The following is a 23422-nucleotide window of genomic DNA, read 5'->3' on the forward strand; positions in this document are numbered from 1 at the left end:
GTGATCCTTAATTTTTACAACTTTGAATCCCCTTAGGCTAAGGATGCTTTGTGCCAAGTTTGGTTGAAATTGGCCCAGTGGTTCTTGAGAAGATGTTGAAAATGTGAAAAGTTCACAGACAGACGAACGGACAGACGGACGACAGACAAAATGTGATCAGAATAGCTCACTTGAGCTTTCAGCTCAGGTGAGCTAAAAAACCAAAAACTTCAATTTTAACTACCTGAGGATGCTTCCACACAAATTTCAGCTTTTCTAGCTGTTTCTGAGAAGAAGATTTTTTAAAATGCCCACAAAATTTCAATAATTGTCAATTATCTCCCCTTAAAAGAGGTTGTGGTCATAATCATTTTAATAAACTTAAACCCCTTTTTCCTTACGGTGCTTTGTGACAAGTTTAGTTCGCTTGAATTAGGTAAGTAGTTCAAGATAAGGATTGAGAAATTTGAAAATTAAGTTAACAGACAGTCGGCGGGCGGCCGAACAAAAAGTGATAAGAATAGCTTACTTAATAGTTTTATAAGCTCAAGTGAGCTAAAGATGGTCAATCGTAGCAGTAATGTTTTAGCAGAACTTTAATCATTTTATATTCAAAAATTACCCAAAAGAGAACAAATAATAATGATATTTTTACGAAAAATATTTCAAACATCTTCTGAAATTAGATGACCATGCGACCCTAACGGTCATCAGGGTATAATGCATTCCTGTAAGGGGTCCAAAAATTTCATTTTTGTTTTTACATTAATCTCTGTATTACATAATTAATGATGATACATGGATGAAAGATGTTTTTAGTAAATTTCCAGATATGAACAATACTAATATTCCTGATATAGTACATTAAGAAAAGGGGCGATAATCATTGGATGCACATTTTTAGATCAGTCATCAATACAGGAATAAAAATGTGTAGGTTAAATTAAGGGACCAGAAGAATATTGAAAATTTTCAATATTGATTTATGTTCCCCATCCCTCACAGATTCTACATACTATATTGATGGAGTGAAGTTCCAATTAAGTTTACCACCGACGCATAACGAAGGACAAAAAGGGACAAAAAACGGATAGGTATAAGTGTATTTAGCAAATGAAAAATATTCAGTGACAGGTACGCCTATTTGGTTTTTTCCTTTATGAAATATCGACTACGAACGATGTATGGAGAACATCTCAATAATGCAAGGGGCGCGTCTCGCTGCAACTTTAATATCAACATGCACAAGCTTTTTTCCTAATGCGCGCTGGCTTACATATATGAAAATACAATCTAATATTTGCATATCCATTGTTCTTTCCCACTATAAGTCCATACGGAGGAACTGCAATTATATTTCTATAATCGCAATTGCTCTGTCTGTATACTATGATGTCATAAAGGTTTGACGTCATGTACTTTTCCATGACGTTATAGATTAAAACAACTATACGATACATATCATATGTTTTTCTCCAACTCCATAAAATTGATGTATTTAAAACATGTAAAAATTGATGTATTTAAAACATGTCTTTTATTAACATTTTAAAGGGATTACTGTTATAACATATTATTGATTTTGTTAACAAATCTATGTGAAGTAAAATGATACTTTATAGTCTGAATGTTTATTTTTGATGCAATAGCTAAAATGTCAAGGTCTACGCTAATACAGGGTATTTGAGAGTGGTAAAATGCAAATATAAGTAATAAACAACGATTATTTAGTGAACATGGCGTTATGAATAGCAACTGCTTTCCATGATGCGCTAGTGCGCATCATGGAATATGCCAACAGAGCAATTGCTATTATAACGCCATGTTCCCAAAATAACGTTGTTTATTTCTTAAATATTCGCGTCTACCAACATTGTGAAACAATATACACAATTTGATGCATATTCAGGCAGCTTCTTGCAATTGATTATTGAAGATGTCCCCCGCACAGAATGACTTTATCATTGGCATTAATGTACTATATCCCCGAGTACCCAAACTCCGTCACCATAAGTAGAAAACATTCTGCGTTTCTCTGCAATTTATTTTTTGCGGTTTTTATCATTTGCAATCACTAGATATAATCTGAAACGTTATAATTTATAAAATTATTTACTAAAATATTTTTATTATTATTCAAATAAGCCCTCTGAATACGACGTTTATCACACATGCTATCATAATTTATGAACCTAACTTCGTCACCCACATGATCTATGATACGCCAGTGAATGAAGACACATTAACAATTTAGTATAAACTCAACTTGTATCTAGGCCAAGTTATTTTAAGTAAAATCGGTGTATACAATTTGAATTGTATTTAATTTCATCAAAGTGAAATGATCGCCAGAATTAAAGAAATTGGTCCTTGTAACAACAATCACAATTACCTTTTCAGAATGTATGGAAGCCGTTTGATTTCTGTCCTTACATATTTCAAAAATATCATCAATAATGAATATAATGATGATTACATTATTTATTTATTACATTTTTAATAAATGTTGCATATTTTAAATACCGACATACCGTATATATCTGTAACCCTGTATAAGGCAAAAATTACGGCGTGGGTGATTTGCATTATCATCAAGTGTAGTGCATGAATGCTATTGCGCACTGAAAAAAATGTATTGATAACCTTAATAAAAAATAAATTACATGTGAAATATTTCATCTTGACCTCTCTTAAAATGACTGAACACCGTAAATCATCGAATGGGCCCGCATGTCAGAAATATTGTTATTTTAGTGCACCCGTGAAAAAGTGTTAGCTGATTTCACGCAATTATTGTTGCATAAAATGAACAAGGTGTAATTTTGTTATGTTTGAACACATTCTTAAATTTAACCATTGTAATGTTGACATTTGATTGAAGTTTTTTGACATTCAAAAAATGACGTCATAACCGCACTTGATTTTAAACGGCGAGGAGTTTCCCGAAAGTGACGGAGTTGGGGTTGTGACGGAGTTAGGGGGCTATGCGATATAGTATGCACACTGCATTGAAAAAAAAGTAATGGAAATTATTGAAAATTCACAGAGTTGTTGTATATACTTTGTGTTAATGTCGTTGCAAATACAATACTGAAATATAATTGTAGTTGAAAACAAAAATACACGCTATGGTTCTGTTAGCGCAACATGATAACCACGCGTAACAAAAATCCCACAGGCTTTTAATAACGATAAAAAATAAACCAATTAACCAACAACAACAACAAAATGTTGAGATATGTATTTATTCAATTTTGTTATATAATGATATTTTTCTTTCCCAACCAACTTTCTTCTACATCCATGAATTCAAGAGACAACTAACTGATTAAAATGCATTTCTGACATAATATTAAATAGATACAAGAAGAAAAAAAATGCACGACCATGCAGCTAATGCATGTTTTGAGGACTGCCAAAAACTGATTATATATTGTGCTGAAAACGAGTAGAGGAAAAACGTATTGCTTAGACAGAGGTAGGAAAATAACAAGTTTATAATGTAATCATTTGATGGATTTATGAAAGTCTGACATAATTTAAATGCGCAGTTGCTGTGATGTTTCCCTGAGGGTGTGTGGGACATGTATATGTATATATGTTGCTTTATTGGTTCGAGGAAAATAGCAAAAACAAATATTCCTTTAGCAAATTAAAAAAAAAATTTAAAAAGCTGATTCATGACCTACAAGACATCGTTAAAATTAAATACATGACATAATACTTTTTATCGGTGACGAAAAACAGGCGAGTCTTTTTAAAACGTCGGGTTAGGGATACAAATTATTCAAAACAACGAACTGTCAACCAACTCTGAACTCTGAATTGCGTTATTTTTGTGATTCCTTAAAACATTGGGAAACAACGCTATGCTAATTTTACAACAACCCATCTAATGTATGTAACAACAAGTGCTTAACCATTCAAACAAATGCAGTACGATGCACATTTTATAACATGAGTAAGACTAAATGTTTGGCAACAAAATTGATACCAAACAAACACCCTTTTCAGTTATTGTTTATTGGAAATCTGAACAAAGATCACTTGTTTTGGCATTGAGTGACATTTCATTTAATGACTATGTTTTATTTGAATTATATGGTTTATTTTGTTCGTTCATGTTTTCTATGATTAAAATGACAAAATAAGTGTTTTTTGCAGATGTCATTTTCAATGACATACATAACAGTTACTGTTGTTAACTGTATTTGTTATATCCTTATAATTATTTTCTATAATGTTACATTGCTTACTAGCAAGTAATGGGTATAACAAAACAATGGATGGCGGATTCTGGCAACATAATATTTGTTCAGACAGAAATGTTGCTCTCGGCCATTGGCCATGGGTAACATTTGTATCTTCAGATACAACAAATCATATGTTGCCCTCATACCAAGTCAATTACTATAAACTGTATTGCAAAGGCCCCCTCAACAAAGGCTTCCGCTAACAATTTTTACATTGGACTGGCAGACCTGGAAAATTCAAACTTATTGAAAAATCAGCCTTTAAAAAATATCATTTTGAGGAACATATAACATGTATAATTCACCATATCTTTGATGACATAAATTATAAAAGATGAACTGCAGTGATGAACTTTATTTCTTTTGTAGATGTAGTTATACACAGGGAAAGCATGGAGTTTGAGAAAGAGACAGGACTGTCAATGTGGGACATGCTCCCAGATGACATCATTCTACATGTCTTCTCATTTCTATCACCATTCTCGGTGGTCAGGATGTCAGAAACTTGCAGGTAAAGTTTTTTTTTTTTTCATCATATTGAATCCAAATTTGGAGTTAGATATTAAATAAAAAGAAAAGGCAATTGTTTCTGCATCTGTCTTTTGCATAATTTTTCCAGGAATGATTCTCTTATTGCAAAACTCAATTTAGCCGTAAGTTAATTTCCTTGGAAAAAAAAAATACTTATGTCATTTAACATCGTTTTTTCCATTTCAGGAGAATGAATGAAATTGCGTTTGATGAACAGCTATGGAGACAACATTTCTATCAATATTATCGTATTCCTCGGAGCATTGGGATTGCTCCAGGCAAAACCTCCTGGCTGCAAGAGTTTAAAAGACTGTATTACCACACCCCAGCAGTGAAAGGAACCATCATCAAACAGCACACCGACCAGGTTCTTCATGTCAGCTTCTCCCACAATGGCAAGATGTTTGCAACCTGTTCTAAGGATGGCTTTATTAAGGTAGTACAGTGTGGTTAGATACTGAGTAGTTCAGAAACTTATCCCATACCTCTGTTTCTCTATGTTGTTTATCCTTGATCTATATCAGTACCGTAAATTAAATCCTTTGATATCTTTATTTCTTTTTTCTTGGCCCTTTCTAGTATAAGATAAGAAGGTTTGACACTGTTATTTGAACACATTATTCACTATGAACATGCAGACTTTAAATGGAATTGTTTATTTAGGTATGGAATCCCAAATACCCAGTAAAACTTAAATATAAATATGACATGCGAACTTTGACCTGGAAGTATACTCAGTTCTCGCAGTTCAACAGGACGGACACATTGTTGCTTGTGTCGGGCGTTCACTTTGGGAGTCATAGCACATCTGGGGAAATAGCAGTGTTCAGTCTGAAGGGTAAGCTTGCAGCAAAATAAAAAATCATCACGAATCAGTCTGAAAGATATAGAATAAGCATGCAATATTTGGGTAATTTTTTATTTATCAGACGAGTATAAAGAATACGTTCTAACCAAAGATATTAAAGTGACACCCTGGGGAGTAAACCATGTAGGATCTTGGTGATCATTAATTCAATAATTAGGATGAAGGGTAATTTCTTGTCTCGGAAAACCAAGAAATCATTCATGTGTCAATCTAATTGGAAAACTTGATGGTCATAGATTAATCAACTTCACAATTTCTTTTTTTGCAAATCTGTGAGTTTTGAGTCTTTTGAAACTGTATTTATTTTGTTCAGTACAGTACACAGACAAGTTCTAAGGAAACAACTCAAATATATAGATAAATGATTAATCCTAAGGTTTAATTTGATGACTGAATAATAAAGAATTGTGGATCAATTTGACAATAAATAATTCTATTTATCCAGTTGATGTTCTTACAGAGTAAAATTAGCTGTTACTGATATCTTCTATCAAACATCCTGTCTTTTGTATACAATGTACTGCACTAGATTTTGAAACGGTTCATCCATGTCAAAATACAATTAGCAAAATTAATTTTGGGGACAGTACCAGTAATAATCAAGTTACATGTTTTACATTGTAGGTGATTTTGACCTTCAGGCCCGAGTAATAAACAAGCCGTACGATGTGTTCGGTACTTGGTACAATGACAACTACCTCCTATCTGGGAATCTGCATTTAACTGGTCCTCTCCAGTCATACTCATCTATCATTCTTAATAAGGTGAGGAATTTCATTGAGTTTGATTCTCCCATGATGAATTTTAAAAGAAAAGAAAAGTTTTTTATACACAATTTTTCCAAACAACTGAGGAAACAACATATGTTAATTTACACGTAACTGTTGATTAAAAGGATATTTTGTTTAACCTTTTTAGTAACTCTACCTGAGAAAATATGAAAAGAATATACTTGGCAATAAGGCTTATGACTTAAGGGTGTGTCTTGAACCTGATATGAGGTTATTTGACCAATTTCAGGGTCACATCTTCATAAACATTGCATTAATTTAAACAATGATTTAGAAGGTTATTGGTCCTTTAACAGCTCAGGTCTTGGACTTATAACTTTTACCTCAATTTCTGAATTTTATTTTGTCTTTACAGGGGTTTCAAGACATTGCATCAGAGCATGAGTCAGTAGTTATGGGACTTTATCGATTTGAAAATCAAAATGCAAGTTCTATCAGGACACTTCTTGTGGCAAAATGTTTAACAGACTCTGAGAGTGAGCTAGATCCTAACTGTGATACTCCTGAAAACTCAATTCCTGAAAAATGTGATACCCCTGCGAACAATCCAGCTATATGTTGTCCTGTATTAGCTAAAGCTAAGACTTCAGAAAAATCTGCAGAAAATGCCAGTAAAAAAGTACAGCAAGTGACTGTGTATGAGAACGGAGCTTTAAGAGAAAAACTAATTGAAGTAGATGCAGAAGTGAAAAATGTTCACGAAATCAATAGCACCATCACATATAGTCAAGCTTACCGTGATGCTGAGGAAGACATCGCCTCTACAAGTGTGGAGATGGAAACCAAGTCTGACACAGAAAGCAGCAATGGAGCAAGCGGTTCTTCTGCAGACCTGAAAATGAAAACAATGAAAAGCACTGTTTCCATGAAAAGTATGGAAGGGGTGTGTACTGAATGTATGCTAACAGACTGTGAAGATCACTGCAATCGGGGGATGTACACAAGTGGATCCGTGTTTGGTTACCCCCTCCAGTCCAATATTCTGTTCAACAGGGATGGCTCTCATGTGATTGAGGGCAAGAACCCTTTCCCTGAAGAAGATAACCGACAGTCTAATAGAAAACAACAGATGGATTGTTCAGAAAAACCTGTTGGCTCAGAGGACATATCTGATGCCCCATCTACATCAAAAAATTCTAGTCAACTGCCATGCCAGTTTCCTGATAAGTATTTAATTTTCACTCGAGGGTCAGAGACCTTCACGCCACATCAGATAGGAATCAAGAGAATGAAGTCATTGGAGAAAGTGATTGGAGACAAGGTTCAAGTGATGCCTAATGTGGAAGAAAACTTGCATGGGATGGATCACCAAGGCTACGACACTGTTGATCATGTGATCGATCTCCACGGACATATCATTGGTCTGAGTCTATCGCCAGATGACAGGTGTGTATTTACTTTAATATCCCACATTGTGAATCATTAAGAATGCAACATTTTCAGCTTAGAAACTGCAAGGCCAATTTTGACCAAATTTTGTGTGTAGTTTAGCATCAATAGGGAAGGGGAATATTAATATTCAACTCCTTTTCTCCACTCTGGATGCCTTGAAGTTACAAGAATAAAAATTTTAAAAAATGATGGAATTGTTAACAAAAATATCTCTTTATGAAGGTCATTTTAATCATATCACTCTGGATTTAAAAATAATGAATTCTTATTTTACATGTTATATGAGAGAGATCTTCAAAGTCATCTGACATTTTGAGTGCCTCAGATAACTAATCTGACTGGTAGATTCATAATATATATGTTTACGAATGGGGGGGGGGGGGGGGGTTAAAGTTTTTGGATTAAGAAGTTGAATTTATGTTCATTGTACTATAAAATATACATATATATCCACAGGTACTTGTATGTGAACTGCAGACAATGGCCAAAGAACTACTCCATAGAAAATCCCTTCTACCCTCCTCCTATTGCCCAGGAAATAGACATCCATGTGATTGATCTGATGAAAATGAAAAGAGTGGGCACCATGCATCAAGCACATAAGGCCTATACTTCCAATGATGAGTGCTTCTTTATATTTCTGGATGTATCCAATGAATATGTGGCAAGGTACATTCCTTTTCTAGGGAAGATCTCTCCCATATTTGTAAAGTATGATGAACCAGTATACAGATAATGTTTACAAGAGAATTTTTTTTTTTATTTATAAGGGGAGTGTAGAATTAAGTTGTAGGCAATTTTTAGTTTGTTTTTGGAGGAAATAAATCAACAACAGCAAAGGATTTCCTATATTACCTTGCAGCATGGACAAATGTATTTTGAAATGATAAGGAACATGTATACTTTTTTTTTTTTTTTCAGTGGAGCAGAGGACAAGCATGGCTATATATGGGATCGCCATTATGGAATCTGCTTAAACAAATTCCCTCACAATGACGTGGTAAACAGCGTAGCATTTAACCCTAGTGACCCAGAAACACTAGTGACGGTTAGTGACGACCAGTCCATCATTTTATGGCGCTCCAGAAACAGAGACAAGCAGATACGGACTCAAGAACTAAGAGGAATGAATAGCATGTGTGCCAACAGCTGAAGATTCTTTTTCTCTGTTAAAATGACGTTGATTTAGGTTTTAAACCTGAATTTATACACTCTAATAAAAATTACCTTTCATATTTTTAAGAGCAGCTCTGTCAAACTGACTTTTGGGTTTATGGTTTTGAACAGAATTCCTCTGACAATCACCTTATTTCAAAGATTTAGAATTAGCTTTCTTCAAGGTCTTTTTCCAGTGATCTCTGTTATCGGTAGTAACTGTAGCCAGTCCCTTGTGGTGCTGTTCTTTTTTTAATATACGTCATGCAATTACAAGAAAAAAAATAAAATTCTACAAATAGTGTGATGATGCAAACATGTTTTCATGCAAATGGCTGGGTTTTTTTTTTATAATTACTGGGATACCGGTATTATTTTTTGGTTATCTTAGTACTGTTACATACTATTTTCAATTGAAGCTTCCTCTATTATTTGCTGGTCATCTTATACATTAAGTGTGCTGATTTAATAAACTGGTAAAAAGTGCTTAATATATGAGTTTTATTAGTTGATACAATGTATTTGACCCTAATTAATATACTGAAACATGTCATTGACATACTGTAATCCAGCTTTTATTCACAATGACTTTATTTAGTGATTTACCAGGGATATATTTGCTGGTTCAAGGAGACTAATTTTTGCAATCAAGAATAGATTATTTAAAAATATACATGTTTATATACCAGAGACATTTCATAGCTGGTTTGCGGCTAGAATTATTCCATCATGAATTCTCCAGTGAACCTCGGATAAATTTCTCACATTCGAATAAAAGTTGGTTTGCAGTGATTCTCATTTGGTCAGTTAGTAATACATTGTATCTGTTGTTTGCATATAAATCTCTTTTTTACTCCTACAGTTTATATAATATATATATAATTATAAACCAATATTTCAACTTAATTGACAAGAATTTCCTTCACTTCTATCTGTAAACCTATTCATGCAGGGAACAATCCTCTATTTGTTTATTGTTCTTAACACAAAAAGCTGTTAAATGAAACACTGAATCATCAGCGGACTGATCTTACCTTGAAGTGGTCTGTTGCCCCAAGCCGGCTAATATCAGTACAATGTCACACAAACCTAGTGTATTACTGTATAATGTTGAAGGAAAATTGTCTTTTTTTTTCAAACACATATCATGTATCCCCTTTAACTGATAGCATTGCAATTAAGGACCATAAGTAAAAACTGTAGAAATGGATGACATGCAATTACCAGTACTACATCGAAAAACAATAGAATTGAAAAAATATCTAAACCTATATCAAACCTACAAGTTCAGCAACATTCTGTGCAATAAATCATGATATAACCAGTAATAATAAGGATTGGATATAAGGAGGGTAGTTTGAAAACCATAATTTTAATGTTCTGTAGATTTAAGTTTGCATTGTGGTGTTCTCCTGGTAATTTCCACTCTGCATCAGAGTTAAATGAATGGGTTGGATTGAGTCCAAGTTTCCCTCTGTTAATCTGCTGTACCAGTACTAATATTTAAGTCTGGAGCTGCATTGTAATCTAGAATTAGATATACCTCACCAAAAACTTGATACTTTTAACAAAAAAAGACAAATTTATGTGGTTAATGTCCAATGAAGACAAAACAATACATGTACATGTACTTACAAAGTTAAGTGAATTACTAATCAATGCTTTCAAAAAAAAGACAGAATACTTTGAGATCTAAATGACTGGTGAAATACTTATACAAATCATGATACTTATCTTTATATCCGTATAAACTACTTTTATGACTATATATTATATGCACATTGTTAATATGTTTTGACATACTGATATACTTTTGCCCGGCTGTGACAAGTTCATGTATATGTATGTAGAATCTTTCTTTTAGGGGCATTATGTAGAATCTTTCTTTTAATAGGCATTTCTATCTAATATCTGTAATCTTGTATGCCCTCTAGGCCAAAAATTGGAAATAAACTATTATTATTATTATTATTATACCTCACCTTGTTCATGTCTATATGTCTACAATTTTGAAAGTGATTTATATTGTTTTATTTTCAATTGATCCTGTTTGCAATGGTGAGTGTTTTAAGTAAATGAGAAAAGAACACAGCTGTATTACTTGTATTTTCCCAACAGATCTGTTGAAAATTTATTTATAATAATACATGCTTTTGAAAAGAAAAAGAAGTTCCATTAAGTATTGTTCATTTAGTTCCCCCAAAGTCCTCAAATCTATGTACCTAACCATTAAGCACATAGCATCATAGAGAGTTCAGCCCCCCCCCCCCTTTTTTCTCGCAGCAAATATAATTGTTCCTAAATTCACCTTGAAAAGATTTAAATATTGAGAAGCTGGAGGCATATGTATAACCTAATTTTATGATTTAGGGGAAATTTTTTTTATAGTAGGTAAGAATTTTTTTTGAACTACAGGTGCACTAACTAACCCCCCCCCCCCCCCCCCCCCATTAGAAAATTCATGAATTGGGGAAAAAATTATTTTTTGGTTCTCATACCCCCCTCCTTGAATTAGGATTTTCATGATTTTGGGAACTGGGTTTGCTTGTCAAGATTTCTGAGGATTAGTCTAGCACCCCCCCCTCCCCCCCCACTTTCAATTTGCTTCAGATGCCACTGCACTTGATGCATGTTGTGCCCTTGCTTGGACAAAGGACGTTATCTACATTGATTAGACCACCCAACTGAAACTGTGAACCAGCTTACGCTGCAATTTAACCTGTAATTGTCTGGTGTCCTATCCAGAGAATGACAATGACTCTCAACTGCTTAGCACCATAAAAATCGGGGATATGCACTGGCAGTTTGCACCTTCACGTTACTGTATTAAATAAGCTGCAAACTTAGGGGGAGGGTCAATTTTTTAAAAAAAATTTCAAGAAGTTTCTTGACCCAGAGACTAAAGGTTGTTTATACTTTTGATCACTTTGTTCTCTGGAAAATGTTATATTAGCAATTATTATTTATTCCACCAGTAAAACCCACGTACATTAATCAATATTCAATTACAACGTAATGGTGACCATGATTCAGCTGATCAATGTTAGAAATTTCTGAAAATTTAGAGAGATAGTCATAGAAATAAATGCAGTGATACAATGTACTGCTGATTTACATGTTGTAATTTTGTATAATTAATCAACTATCAGAATAAAATTACTGATATGAAATTTAATACAAATAAGGATGTCCTAAGTTGATTTTATGTTAAATATTGCCTTCAAAATACAGAACATGCAAATTGGAATTTCTCCACAATTTCTTGAAAACATGTGCAGCTGAAATTAAACAGAATTAATTTATGGCAGCCTTTTTACTGCATCAGCAAAGAATTCTCACCCCTTCCTCTTTACCCCTAGTTTTGTCTAATTTTGAAAACGGTTTATAGAAGAGGTCCCAAGCAGTTTGACCTACATGTACTTAAATCTTTTAGCACCATACAATAACCATATATGTTCTGAAAATAATTTATATGAAAATATGTGAAAAAAATAACAAAACATAATAGGTTACACATTTTATTATGGTCCCATGAAATGATGTAAAACATTTAAATCATGGATATCATACATAAACATTCATAAGACATTACTTGAAATTGAAACATAATTTTCACACTCTTTTCATGCCATATCTTTCTCTCTTCTTTCATATAGTAATGCCAGGATGTAGTTTGGAATGATCTACTCTACAACACCAATTCCTTTGTAATACTGATTCTGGAAAGTTTTCCTAATGTAACACAGAAAATGCCACAAGATTATGACATGCCAGAACATACATGTATAAACAAGCACCTGTTGTATTTATTGATATTGTATTGCAAAATACTCTAACTTGTTGAAAATATTCAAGTGAAAATGACAACTGTTAAATGTTACATGTTTATCCAATAATGAGGCTTATGATAGAAAGGAAATGAAGCTAAAAATATGGTAACCAAGAATGGGGAAGATTATTTTCCTTCTAAAAATACACACATTTACAAGTACATATAAAAACATATAAAAACAGACCTATAGATACATGTGATTCTTTTGAAGCCAACACAAATTGAGATCTACAACCAGAGATTTCTCCATCTTCAGAGATTGCTGCTCTTTGGGAGGGACAAAACAAATTGAGATATTTTCTAACATGAGTGATAATTTTTTCCTATGTAAAGAAAAGAGGGGTGTATGTTTTAAGTTCAAACAGAAATCTTATTACTGGTATATGAAGCTGGGCTCAAATTAAAAATTACATTGATAAGTACTATATGTACTGTATATCACATTTTTAAAGCATGCTCAATTTCATCTTATTAAATAAATACATTTGTGCTATGCACCTCATCATTTTAACAAAACATCAAGTAAAAAATTTGTGTACCTTGATTTGAAGCACATACTGTTAGTTTAAAAAGAAAGAAAAAAAAAAACAAGTTCACTAACAGTCAACATAATTAAGTACAGCATGTATTACTGCGAGTATCCTCACACTCACACTGGGGCTATTTTTTCTTCTTCTTGCCTGTTGTTTCAGGAATAAGTTTAGGTAAGGTAGTTCTTTGCTCTTCCAAGCGACTGGATTGAACTTTTTGAATTAAACTAAAAAAGTCCTCATCTGGAACTGTAGGGGCGGGCCGGGGTGGTGGCATTGCACTTCTCTGGTCTTCTATTCTGCTTCCCTGCAACACAAAATAAAGTCAGAAAAACTAGCATCTTACTCGCATGGGTTCAAATGAAAAAATTAAGTGCATATTAAAGTGCTAGCAGTCATTTACTTCTGTTCACTCAAGTAAAATTTTCCTTAAGTGATATTTCTCTAGAGAAATCTAAATTATGAGATTTCATCACATCTTGTATGACAGTTTAACAAAAATTACCTTTTCTCTTGGCAACTTTTAAAGGGGTAATATTCCCCAGTGAGAGTAAACACTTTCATAGAAGGTAATTGAAACTTTAATTATTAAAGTGTTTGAGAGCAAACTGCATTCCGTCTTTACTAGTCCATGTATATAATACAACCCAATACCATCAAGTTAGTTAATTTGGAACTTGATATTTCAGGTTTTTAATACCGTATTTTTCCGACGATTAGTCGGTATTTTTTTCCTCTGAAGCAGAGCACCCGACTTATCGTCTTGTTCGACTTGTCGTAGGCTCGATGTCAGAAATTTTTTAAAAATAGCATTAAAAATCTTGGATTTAATCATCTTGAGTTGGCTGTGTGATTGAAAATTACGTTGTTGAATTCACTGTTCATCTTTTATAATTATCATTTTCACTCATCTGTCAACGCTTAAATACATAATAATATCAACAGTTATTAAAAAATGTTACATTGTCTTTAATCATTTGAAAGTTTTACCGTTCCGTTTTTATAAACACATCGTCACATGGTTCTATGTATCACTAGTAGGAAGATAACATTGCGCAGTAAAATTGAAACCAAGTTTGAATGGAAGAAAATATTGCAGTAGGTCCGGGGGATGTTTTTTTAAATTTAATTATTCATTTGTAAAGAGTTGTTAGTGGAAAGTATAAATCAGAAATATTTAATGGTCAAATTCAATCTTAAAATACGTAATCGGCAATTATCAATACTACTGTTTATACAATAGGCTGACACCGGTTGTGTTAATAATCTTGCCCTAAGGCTGAGGTCTTTACGGCAATTTCACTCCCTGTGTATATAAAGAATACCGTTATACGAGTGATTATAGTTCATTGATTAATGATTGTCCAATTCTTTGATTATTGTTAGATAATTTTTATAGGAAACGTATGTATGTCGCATATAGTCATTATCAAGTCGTACAAATGATCGATCTATTTCTAACAGTGTCTATGTAAAACAATAGCGTGTAACTGCATTACTGGATACAAAGTAAACAAGTTTCATCAAATCATAGTAATTGCTAAGCTTTCTGCACTTGAGATCCCCCTTTGAAGTCTGACACGAGACAGGTGCATGCTTATGACACCGGAAATTGTTAAACAAACATTGACCACGCGCCGAGTCAACAGGTGGCTGGTTACGTAATGGCGAATACACTGGCGATAGTCAGAATGGATACTTGTTTTAATGCTTGGGAATAAAATATTTCTGACAAAGTAAGTTTAGTTTTGCATAACACGCGATATCGGGAATTGTTTAAAATGCAAGCGACTTTGTAGAAGTTGCCGGTATTTGAAAATTTGATGCATAAGTATAAAGCGTAATTGTTTAAATGTTAAGCATTAATAATAATTGGTAGCAATATCGGTGACATCGTGGCATCATACACTGATAATGTTACTGCAGTTTTATAGGCCATTTTGAAGTGATTAGGTCGACGTATGGTCTGAGATCGACGAATCGTAGGATTTTGTTAAAATTTTGGCTAAAAATGGGCAATTCGACGAGTCGTCCGCATCGACGAGTCGTCGGGAAAATACGGTACTAAACATGCTTTTCTTATTTGAGAATCCTAACCAACCCATTTTGAAATTTACTGTAGAAACACATATATTCAATCGGTTAATATTTTGTTGTTTTTAAACCAAATAAAATTTCGTTGGGATTTGATTTTGTCATACATGTACATGTATTATAATTTCTAAAATATATCACGTATTAACTGTTTTTATGAATGCTTACGTTAAAAATTCTTCATGGATTTAATTTTGTTGATTAATATTTCCAACAAAAATAACAAAATTAAATTAAATGAATATTTCTGCTTCTACAGTAATCTATAAGTACTGTGATTTCATTAATATTCAAGGGCATCAATTTTTCGTGGATAAAGTGAAAATCACAGTTTGAAGGATTCGTAAATTTGTGGCCAATGACCCGTGGATTCATGGATCAACTAAACAACAAAAATTGGTATTCAACGAATATTGATGGAACCACAGTATACTTTAAAGCAGTTAATTGTACCTGACAACGCATCAGCATTTCAAAGAAGGCATCATCAGGCTCTTCTGTGGGCTGGTTGTGGAGATACTGAGTGATGACCTCCTGGGAGTTGAGACCTGGATATCGTGGAAGTTCCGCTCGTTGATCATTCATCCGTGAACTCTGGATACCTGCCACCATGTCCAGAAACTCTTCACTTCCTGACAGAGATAAATCAATCACATTTTAATGTGGTACTCTGAACTCAATTGAATTTAAACAAATTCATTTACCCAAGGTAAATAACCTCATTATCGTTTATAATGTCAGTGAGTCAGCTATACCTGTTTCTTTAAGTGAATTTTCTGTGCTCTCAAGTTTTGGTTCAGATTGAGCTGTGGGTTTGAATGAACACCTCTGATCATCAATTCTACGACTCTGAAACTTGCTTAACAAGTCAAAGAATGAATCTTCACTCATTTCTTCTTGTGTCATTTGCTGCAGAGACAAAAAAGCTGTATGATATGTCTGACTGAAGTAGAAAGCAAATACCAGTAAGCCAAATCTGGACCCGTTTAATAAATGAACGCATTTAAATAGCAGAATTGAATAGACAGCTGCTAAGGCAAAGATATTTTTGGCTCTTTTCATTAGAAACACTATTGTTTACAAAGGTAAAAATAAACATATGAAAGCATTCACCAGATTGAAATACCTTTGAGTGCAATCTATAGGAAATTAACTAATACAAATGCCTTACCAAAGCATGGTAAAAATTAAATATGGAAAGATAAATTTTCACCAAAATTTAGCGGCAGAACTGAACCTCTATTGAAAATTGGACAGATGGACTGTAGAGCAACATATCTTACTTTGTCTTTCTTTTCTCTGTCTACTTCTACTGCTACACTGGCAGATTTCACGAATTTGTTCATCTTGGGCCTGGCTCCTCCTGTCTCCCCCTGGGTAAGGAAATTCAACTGTATATTTAAATCTGATGCAAGTCCATTGAGTCAAACAGAATAATGTATAAAGAGCATGACAATTTACTATCCTTATTTTTTTGCTTGAAATAATATATTTGTTTAATTTTAAGAGCATTATCTTAATTTCAATAAAATTTTGTTTGTTGAAAACTTAAAATTGGCACTGTATTCATGTTTTAATAATTCCCTGTTAATTAACCTTTTTGTCTGGAGTAAGTTTCATTAACTCCATATTCTCCATGCTGTGTCTTCTGAATGGTCGCCGACCTTTAAAAGAAATGCTTTCCATGTATCTGTGTAGATCTGATCATCATATATCCCAATATCATCCACCTCAATTTAATTAATGCAGACATACAGTTATCACAATAATTATAGGCTTAAGCATGATTATAACTTACTTATTCCAACATCACTCTCGTCCATGTGTCTGTAAATTAATAAATTAAAGTAAAATGTATCAATTCTTTAAATTAATTTATCGGAATAAGACTTTAATATCTAGGTGTGTGATTTTGGTTTTTGGTAATCTAGAATAGCTTTTTTGAGAATAGGGGTTGTTTTATACCTGTTTTAACTACTTACTGATTTCCATTGATTCCAAGCACCTGTTTGAGATCAGCTAGATTCATTTGAGCTGTCAGCTGCCCTGTCTCATCCCCTATCTTTAAACCGAGTAATTTTAATCAGAAAACATATACACATGTAGGTACATGTACACTAGACATGTGAATATAAAGCTTCAATTGTAAAACATCTTGCACTATAAAATCACACCGAAATAATTTTTTTTTCTCCACTTGTGTACCCACGCTGAATTTAGTAATAAAATCGTACAAAAATGCTCCAAAAAATTATTAATTCTACTGCATACCTCTTTGGAGATTTGTAGATGTTGATTAGCAAACTGCATGGCATCTTCATGATTCCCAAGAGCTGTGTGGGCGTTGCCCAGACTCCAACAAGCCCGGCCCTCTCCCACACGGTCACTGAGCTCCTGGGCAATCTGTAAGTGTCTCATGTGATATTCAATGGCTTTTTCATAGTCCCTGAGAAGTGTATAGGTGTTCCCTAGACTGTAGCAAGCCTGGGCCTCTAAGGCTTTGTCACCGAGAAGCTTGGCTATCTGTAGAGTTTTCCTATACAAAACAACAGAAAACTTTAAAATCCAAAAATTATGAGAGAGAGAGGGAGAGAATGAATTTTTTTAATCACATTTATCAAGAAAGGGCTTGCCTGTATTTTTCTGCTGCCACATCAAATTCTCCCAGGAAGATGTGTGCGTTTCCTAAATTACTGTAAGCTCGTCTTTCCGCCTGCTTGTCACCGAATTCTTTTGCTATGGCTAGCCTCTAAAGAAAAGATCAAATTGAAATTATATATCCATTATTTTCTCCATTAAAAAATTCTATTTCTGTACAATGGCTATTGTTCATCAGTGATGAGAGCATTGCTTCTAGTCCAGCAATACTAAAAGTCACCCAGAATAAAGATGATAAAAGACTGATGCAGAAAAATAAATAATTTGATTCCTACTCATAGATAATTTTTTCTGTATCCTAAAGCTATATTGTTAGGATTTTTTTAAAATCTACAATTCACATTTACAAAAGCATTAATACAAAACTACTTGCTATAGTTATAAATCAATAACAATAGTGCTGTACACATTTATCAAATGACTCTTTTCATCTAAGATTGGCTTAATTTTTTTAAACAAGCATCAAATGTTAACAAGTATAGACTTCTAATATAAGTAACCATGATGAAGGGGAAAATAAGTTTTAAACTGAGGATAAAGACAACTTCACTAAATAATGTATGAACACACACACAAAAGTTGGATCAATACAGTTTTATTACAAAACTCAAACTGTTTATGTCTACAAAAATGATTTCCATTTGTTTCCATTGTAGAGAAATCTACTATGATTCTTGAATAATATATATTGATATGAGTAAAACTTGTGGTTTTGTGCATAACCATAATGGATAAGTTCCCTTGGTGGTTCTGGGATGAAGTGACACCTGATTAGATTTCAACCAGCCACTAATGTGATACTATACTTCCCGATTGTAAATTGCATGCTGTTTATCATTCATGATTCACTAGACAAAACAAGGATAGAATGCACTCCACTTAAAATGCACTACTTGAGGCTGTTAGTAAATGGACCCCCAGGCAATGCTGCACAGAAATAGAGGAAAGATTACACACTAGATGTGAGACATAGAAATAAATCCTTGTAAGCACATTTTAACCAGACTGGGTTTACACCATAAAGAAATCATTACATATTATATATCATTCTGTATGGTCAATTACTGACTTGTGTTTAGCAAGGGAGAAGCAGTAGTTTAATATGAAATTTCAATGAGGTCCCATGGGCCATATCATTTGAATGTTTGGATTTCATGCATCAATTTTTAATCTCACTTAAGTTTCAAAAAAAAAAAAAAATCATCCTTCTCTTCAAATCCTTATAATCCCAAGGTGGCAATTACAATATTTTTAATGATGCCCTATTAATGTATCTTCATATCAAACCAGTGGATTGCCCATTATGCCAAATTCAAATGCCAGAAAAACTAAAAACCTTGGAAACAATGACAATGAGACATTATTATACATCCTACAATACACATTGTCAATATATTGGAATTTTATCAAATCTGTGACTTTGACCTTCCCAAATGACCTTGACCCTTAAAATACTTCTTCCATTAATGCAAGCTCATGTAACCACAAATATACATATTGTTGATAAATATCTTATACGACGTCAAGGTGCATGTGGTGTTGGGAGACACTGCTATTATGAAGTCATCATAGTATGACGTCATGGTAACGTTACAATAATATGTTTATGTTCAAATCAGTGAAGATAAACCAGTCAAAGTGTTAAGACATGTTTTCATTTCTATCTGACTCAAACCGCTATACAATCGCGACATTTTGGTGCCGTGACCAAACGGAGAGATGACTTCTAAACTTAGAGCAGTTCGTTCAGGACAGAGAAGTGCTGTAACAAGACTTTTGAGAAAACTGGAAGAATCCTTTTCAGAGGAAAACAATACAGAGGATACAGAAACTATAATAGCGCTACTGGAGGAGAAACAAGACACGTCAGAGAAAATCAACAGCCAGATCCTACAAGAATCATCGAGTGAAGAAGAGATCCAAATGGAAAACAGAGATTCAGTTGAGTAAATGTTACATTTAAGACTAAAATTAGCAGAGTTGACAAAGAGCGCTTCATCTACCAAGACTTTAGAGAATGTTCATCAATCTACATCGATCAATTTAAATGTAAATGCACAAGAGTTTGCTCAATCCAATGACACGTCACAAGACAACATAGGAAAACCCAAGATTCATAACACCGTGGACAAAAAAGAAGATGATGATGATATCTGGGATTTACAGTCACTAAGGAGAGCCATAAAGGTAGAGCCATGCATTCAAGATGCTGGACAAGCTAGCAATCTAAGATCAAGCCAGGAATTCATTCCAGCAGCTAACTTTGGAGTTGGGTCAAGTGATAAAAAGATTAACAAGCCACAAAATATTGTGAAGCTATGTTTATTCTGCAATGGTAAACATTCACCAACAACTTGCCATATTATTCAAGATTGTGAAGTGAGAATATCCATCATAAAAAGAAAACAGAGTATGCTTCAATTGTTTAGGGAAACACAAAGTAAATAATTGTCAGTCACATTTCAAATGCAGGATTTGTAAGAAGACTCACCACACCAGCATATGTTACAAGTCGCAATTCCTGAAGCCATCATCTAAGAGCTCAGTCACAAATTTAGAGAGGACAAAGGAGAAAGAGTCACATCAACTAGAGCAGTCAATCCAACTACATTACTCAAAACAGCTGAAAGGAGATCAAAGTAAAGAGGAAGAGAAAGTACCCATATCCAAGGAGACAAACAAACTGAATTCCAAACTACAGAAGAGAGAAACTGCTCAGTCAAGAACAGAAAAACAGAGAAAATCAGCTTCCAATACAGTCGTTAATAAAAAGAAGGAAGACCAAGCACAAGAAGATCAGGTGGAAAAACTTAAATCAGAGATTTTGCAGTTAAGGAGAGAGAATTTCAAACTAAGAAGAAATTCATCTTTCAAGAATCACAAAATCCAGAAAATCCAGAGAGAAAATTCAGTTTTAGAACAGAAGATGAAGACCCTAGAAGATTTGAACAACCAGCTTCAAGCACAAATGCTGAAAATTCAATCCAACGTGGAAACATGCAGTGAGACCTTCACCACATCACAGGAAATGGCAAACAAAGATACAGCAGACTTGAGACACTACCTGGATGAGCTAGAACTTCGAGTGATCAATCTGGAGATGGGAAATAATATTGCTACTTTAGAGGAGATCATGAAACAAAATTCATCCTTGATGACACAGCTATGGAAATTGGATCCATATACCCATAACAACTTGGAGAAATTCAACTTCTATAGAGCATTTGGAGAAAACATTATTAATCAGAGACATTACCACAATAGAACAGGAGCTACATTCAACGAATTCAAGATTGGAGAATTGGTCCAAGAACATACTGACTTTCCCAAAATATGAAAATCAGAGCCAGAGTTGAGAAGTGAAAGACTTTCTCGTTAACATTTTCAAGACACAACGCGAACCTATTATGAACTTTTAATTTCTGTAAATTGTGATTTTGTATATTTTGCGGCACGGAGAATGTTGATAAATATCTTATACGACATCAAGGTGCATGTGATGTTGGGAGACACTGCTATTATGAAGTCATCATAGTATGACATCATGGTAACGTTACAATAATATGTTTATGTTCAAATCAGTCTAGATAAACCAGTAAAAGTGTTCAGATGTGTTTTCATTTCTATCTGACTCAAACCACTATACAATCGCGACCCATATATATGCCTCAATAGTTTGTATGTGAAAGGACTCTATAAATTCAACATGACCAAATGTGAATTCAAATTATAAAATCTTTTATCAGAGTTTGTTTTTATGACATTGGATTGCTTGTATCTGATCTTAAAACAATGTTCTCTTTGAGCTACTGTTTCCTGTTGATGTCAGGCAGGAAGTCCATACACAAATGTTATAATGGGACTGAACTAATCCTACCTCTTCGTGATATCGTATGGCAGCACTGAAGTTTCCAAGGAGATAGTTTGTGTTGCCTAAGTTGCCACAAGCTCGACCCTGGGCAGCTTTATCCCCAATTTCTCGAACAATTAGCAAATTGCCTCTGAAACAAAAACATGTGTCATCCTTATTTGATATATTTTTACTCTTCCTGATTGGTCTTAAAAGTACTGCAAAATCAATGTAAAAATGGCCATAAACTGATATTTATGATATTTATGCCTTGCATCAGTAATACACAGGTGTATTGTTTAATTCCCTGTATAAAAGCATAACTATTGAACCAGACCATAAAAAGAAAAACACTTCATTTTATTTTTAGTAATTCTAGTATTGAGTTCGAATTTAATGGAAAGGATTTCATGTAAAACAGTTGACTGGTCCAAAAATCAATACACAAACTAGAATTCTGACATACAACACGAAAAATCAAACACTACACGCAACACAAAACTCAGGTTATGATTCCTATAAAGACTTCACAAATACATCAAGCATAAGTCTGTTCATTAATGATAAAAATCAGACCCAGTGTCCACAGAGAAAAAGACTAAAATCTGTAATAAGTATTATACCATTACAACAAAGTTAAGATACTTTCACAAGTTACAGGAAGTAACCTGTAGTTCTTGCACTAACAAAAATAAATTATTTACAAAGTTCTCTTTGTCTCTCTGTCTGTCTGTCTTTCTCTCTCTCTCATCTAATTTGATCTTCAAAGATGTATGAAGGAAACCATAAATAACTGAGAAATCTAACATTATGTTTTGTCTAAATCCTTTTTAATATATTCTAATTGAAAACCTGTCATTCAAATTCATTTTTTTTTCTTCTTAAAATCAATTTCAATTTTCTATAGCTACAATGCACTGATTACAGAACAAACAATATAGTTCCTCATAAAGCCTAAAGATAACATGTCAAACTTTACTGATTAATGTCATTGATAATTAAGAAATTTGAAATATTGTATCGACTGATTCAACCATGCTACAGATAGCACAGGGAAACACATCGTAATGAAATGATCCTAATTTCCTTTACAAGATATTTAACTTTGATATTTCCTAATTTTACTGAATTCCCACTAATATCTAATTTGTGTCATAGTTTATCAAACTCAGTCTAATTTCTGTAAAATATTTATTCCTTTTTTAGTCAGCTCGCGAAGCGAATGGGTCCTTGTTATCATAGCCGTTTCTGCGAAAATTTTGGCTCGCAAGGCGAACAAGTCCTTGTTATCATAGCCGTTTCTGTGAAAATTTTGCACTACATTATTCATGCGCTAATGAAAATAGTGCATGCATTAACCTCTTTTGTATGCGTGATTGCCAATTTGAAATGGTTAAGCAATCTTATCTTTTTTTACACATATATTTTTAAAGTTTTTCTTGATATTTAAATAAGAAAACAAATCAAATCAGTTTTTGTTCAATCGTCA

General features: G+C 33.5%; 2 protein-coding genes across 3 annotated transcripts in view; one reads left to right on the forward strand and one right to left on the reverse strand.

Moving 5' to 3' along the window:
• Nucleotides 1–3771: 3771 nt before the first annotated feature.
• Nucleotides 3772–10945, forward strand: LOC128156372 (F-box/WD repeat-containing protein 5-like). The gene is made up of 8 exons (XM_052818477.1): nucleotides 3772–3876; nucleotides 4602–4743; nucleotides 4950–5199; nucleotides 5427–5601; nucleotides 6256–6395; nucleotides 6778–7808; nucleotides 8271–8483; nucleotides 8736–10945. Exons 2-8 carry the CDS (start codon nucleotides 4625–4627, stop codon nucleotides 8965–8967), a joined length of 2160 nt encoding a protein of 719 aa, XP_052674437.1. The 5' UTR covers nucleotides 3772–3876; nucleotides 4602–4624; the 3' UTR covers nucleotides 8968–10945.
• Nucleotides 10946–12473: 1528 nt separating this feature from the next.
• Nucleotides 12474–23422, reverse strand: part of LOC128192766 (G-protein-signaling modulator 2-like) — a 30364-nt gene continuing 19415 nt past the window's right edge. For both annotated transcript variants that reach the window (XM_052865721.1, XM_052865722.1), the window contains exons 6-15: nucleotides 21961–22084; nucleotides 18059–18174; nucleotides 17697–17961; nucleotides 17408–17487; nucleotides 17224–17252; nucleotides 17022–17089; nucleotides 16709–16798; nucleotides 16181–16334; nucleotides 15879–16057; nucleotides 12474–13638 (exon numbers count right to left, since the gene is read on the reverse strand). In XM_052865721.1, coding sequence (XP_052721681.1) covers nucleotides 13462–13638; nucleotides 15879–16057; nucleotides 16181–16334; nucleotides 16709–16798; nucleotides 17022–17089; nucleotides 17224–17252; nucleotides 17408–17487; nucleotides 17697–17961; nucleotides 18059–18174; nucleotides 21961–22084 — 1282 coding nt within the window. In that variant the 3' untranslated portion in view covers nucleotides 12474–13461. The remainder of the gene's footprint in view (nucleotides 13639–15878; nucleotides 16058–16180; nucleotides 16335–16708; nucleotides 16799–17021; nucleotides 17090–17223; nucleotides 17253–17407; nucleotides 17488–17696; nucleotides 17962–18058; nucleotides 18175–21960; nucleotides 22085–23422) is intronic.

The sequence above is a fragment of the Crassostrea angulata genome, chromosome 7, assembly GCF_025612915.1.
Source record: "Crassostrea angulata isolate pt1a10 chromosome 7, ASM2561291v2, whole genome shotgun sequence".
NCBI classification, from domain to species: Eukaryota; Metazoa; Mollusca; class Bivalvia; order Ostreida; family Ostreidae; genus Magallana; species Magallana angulata.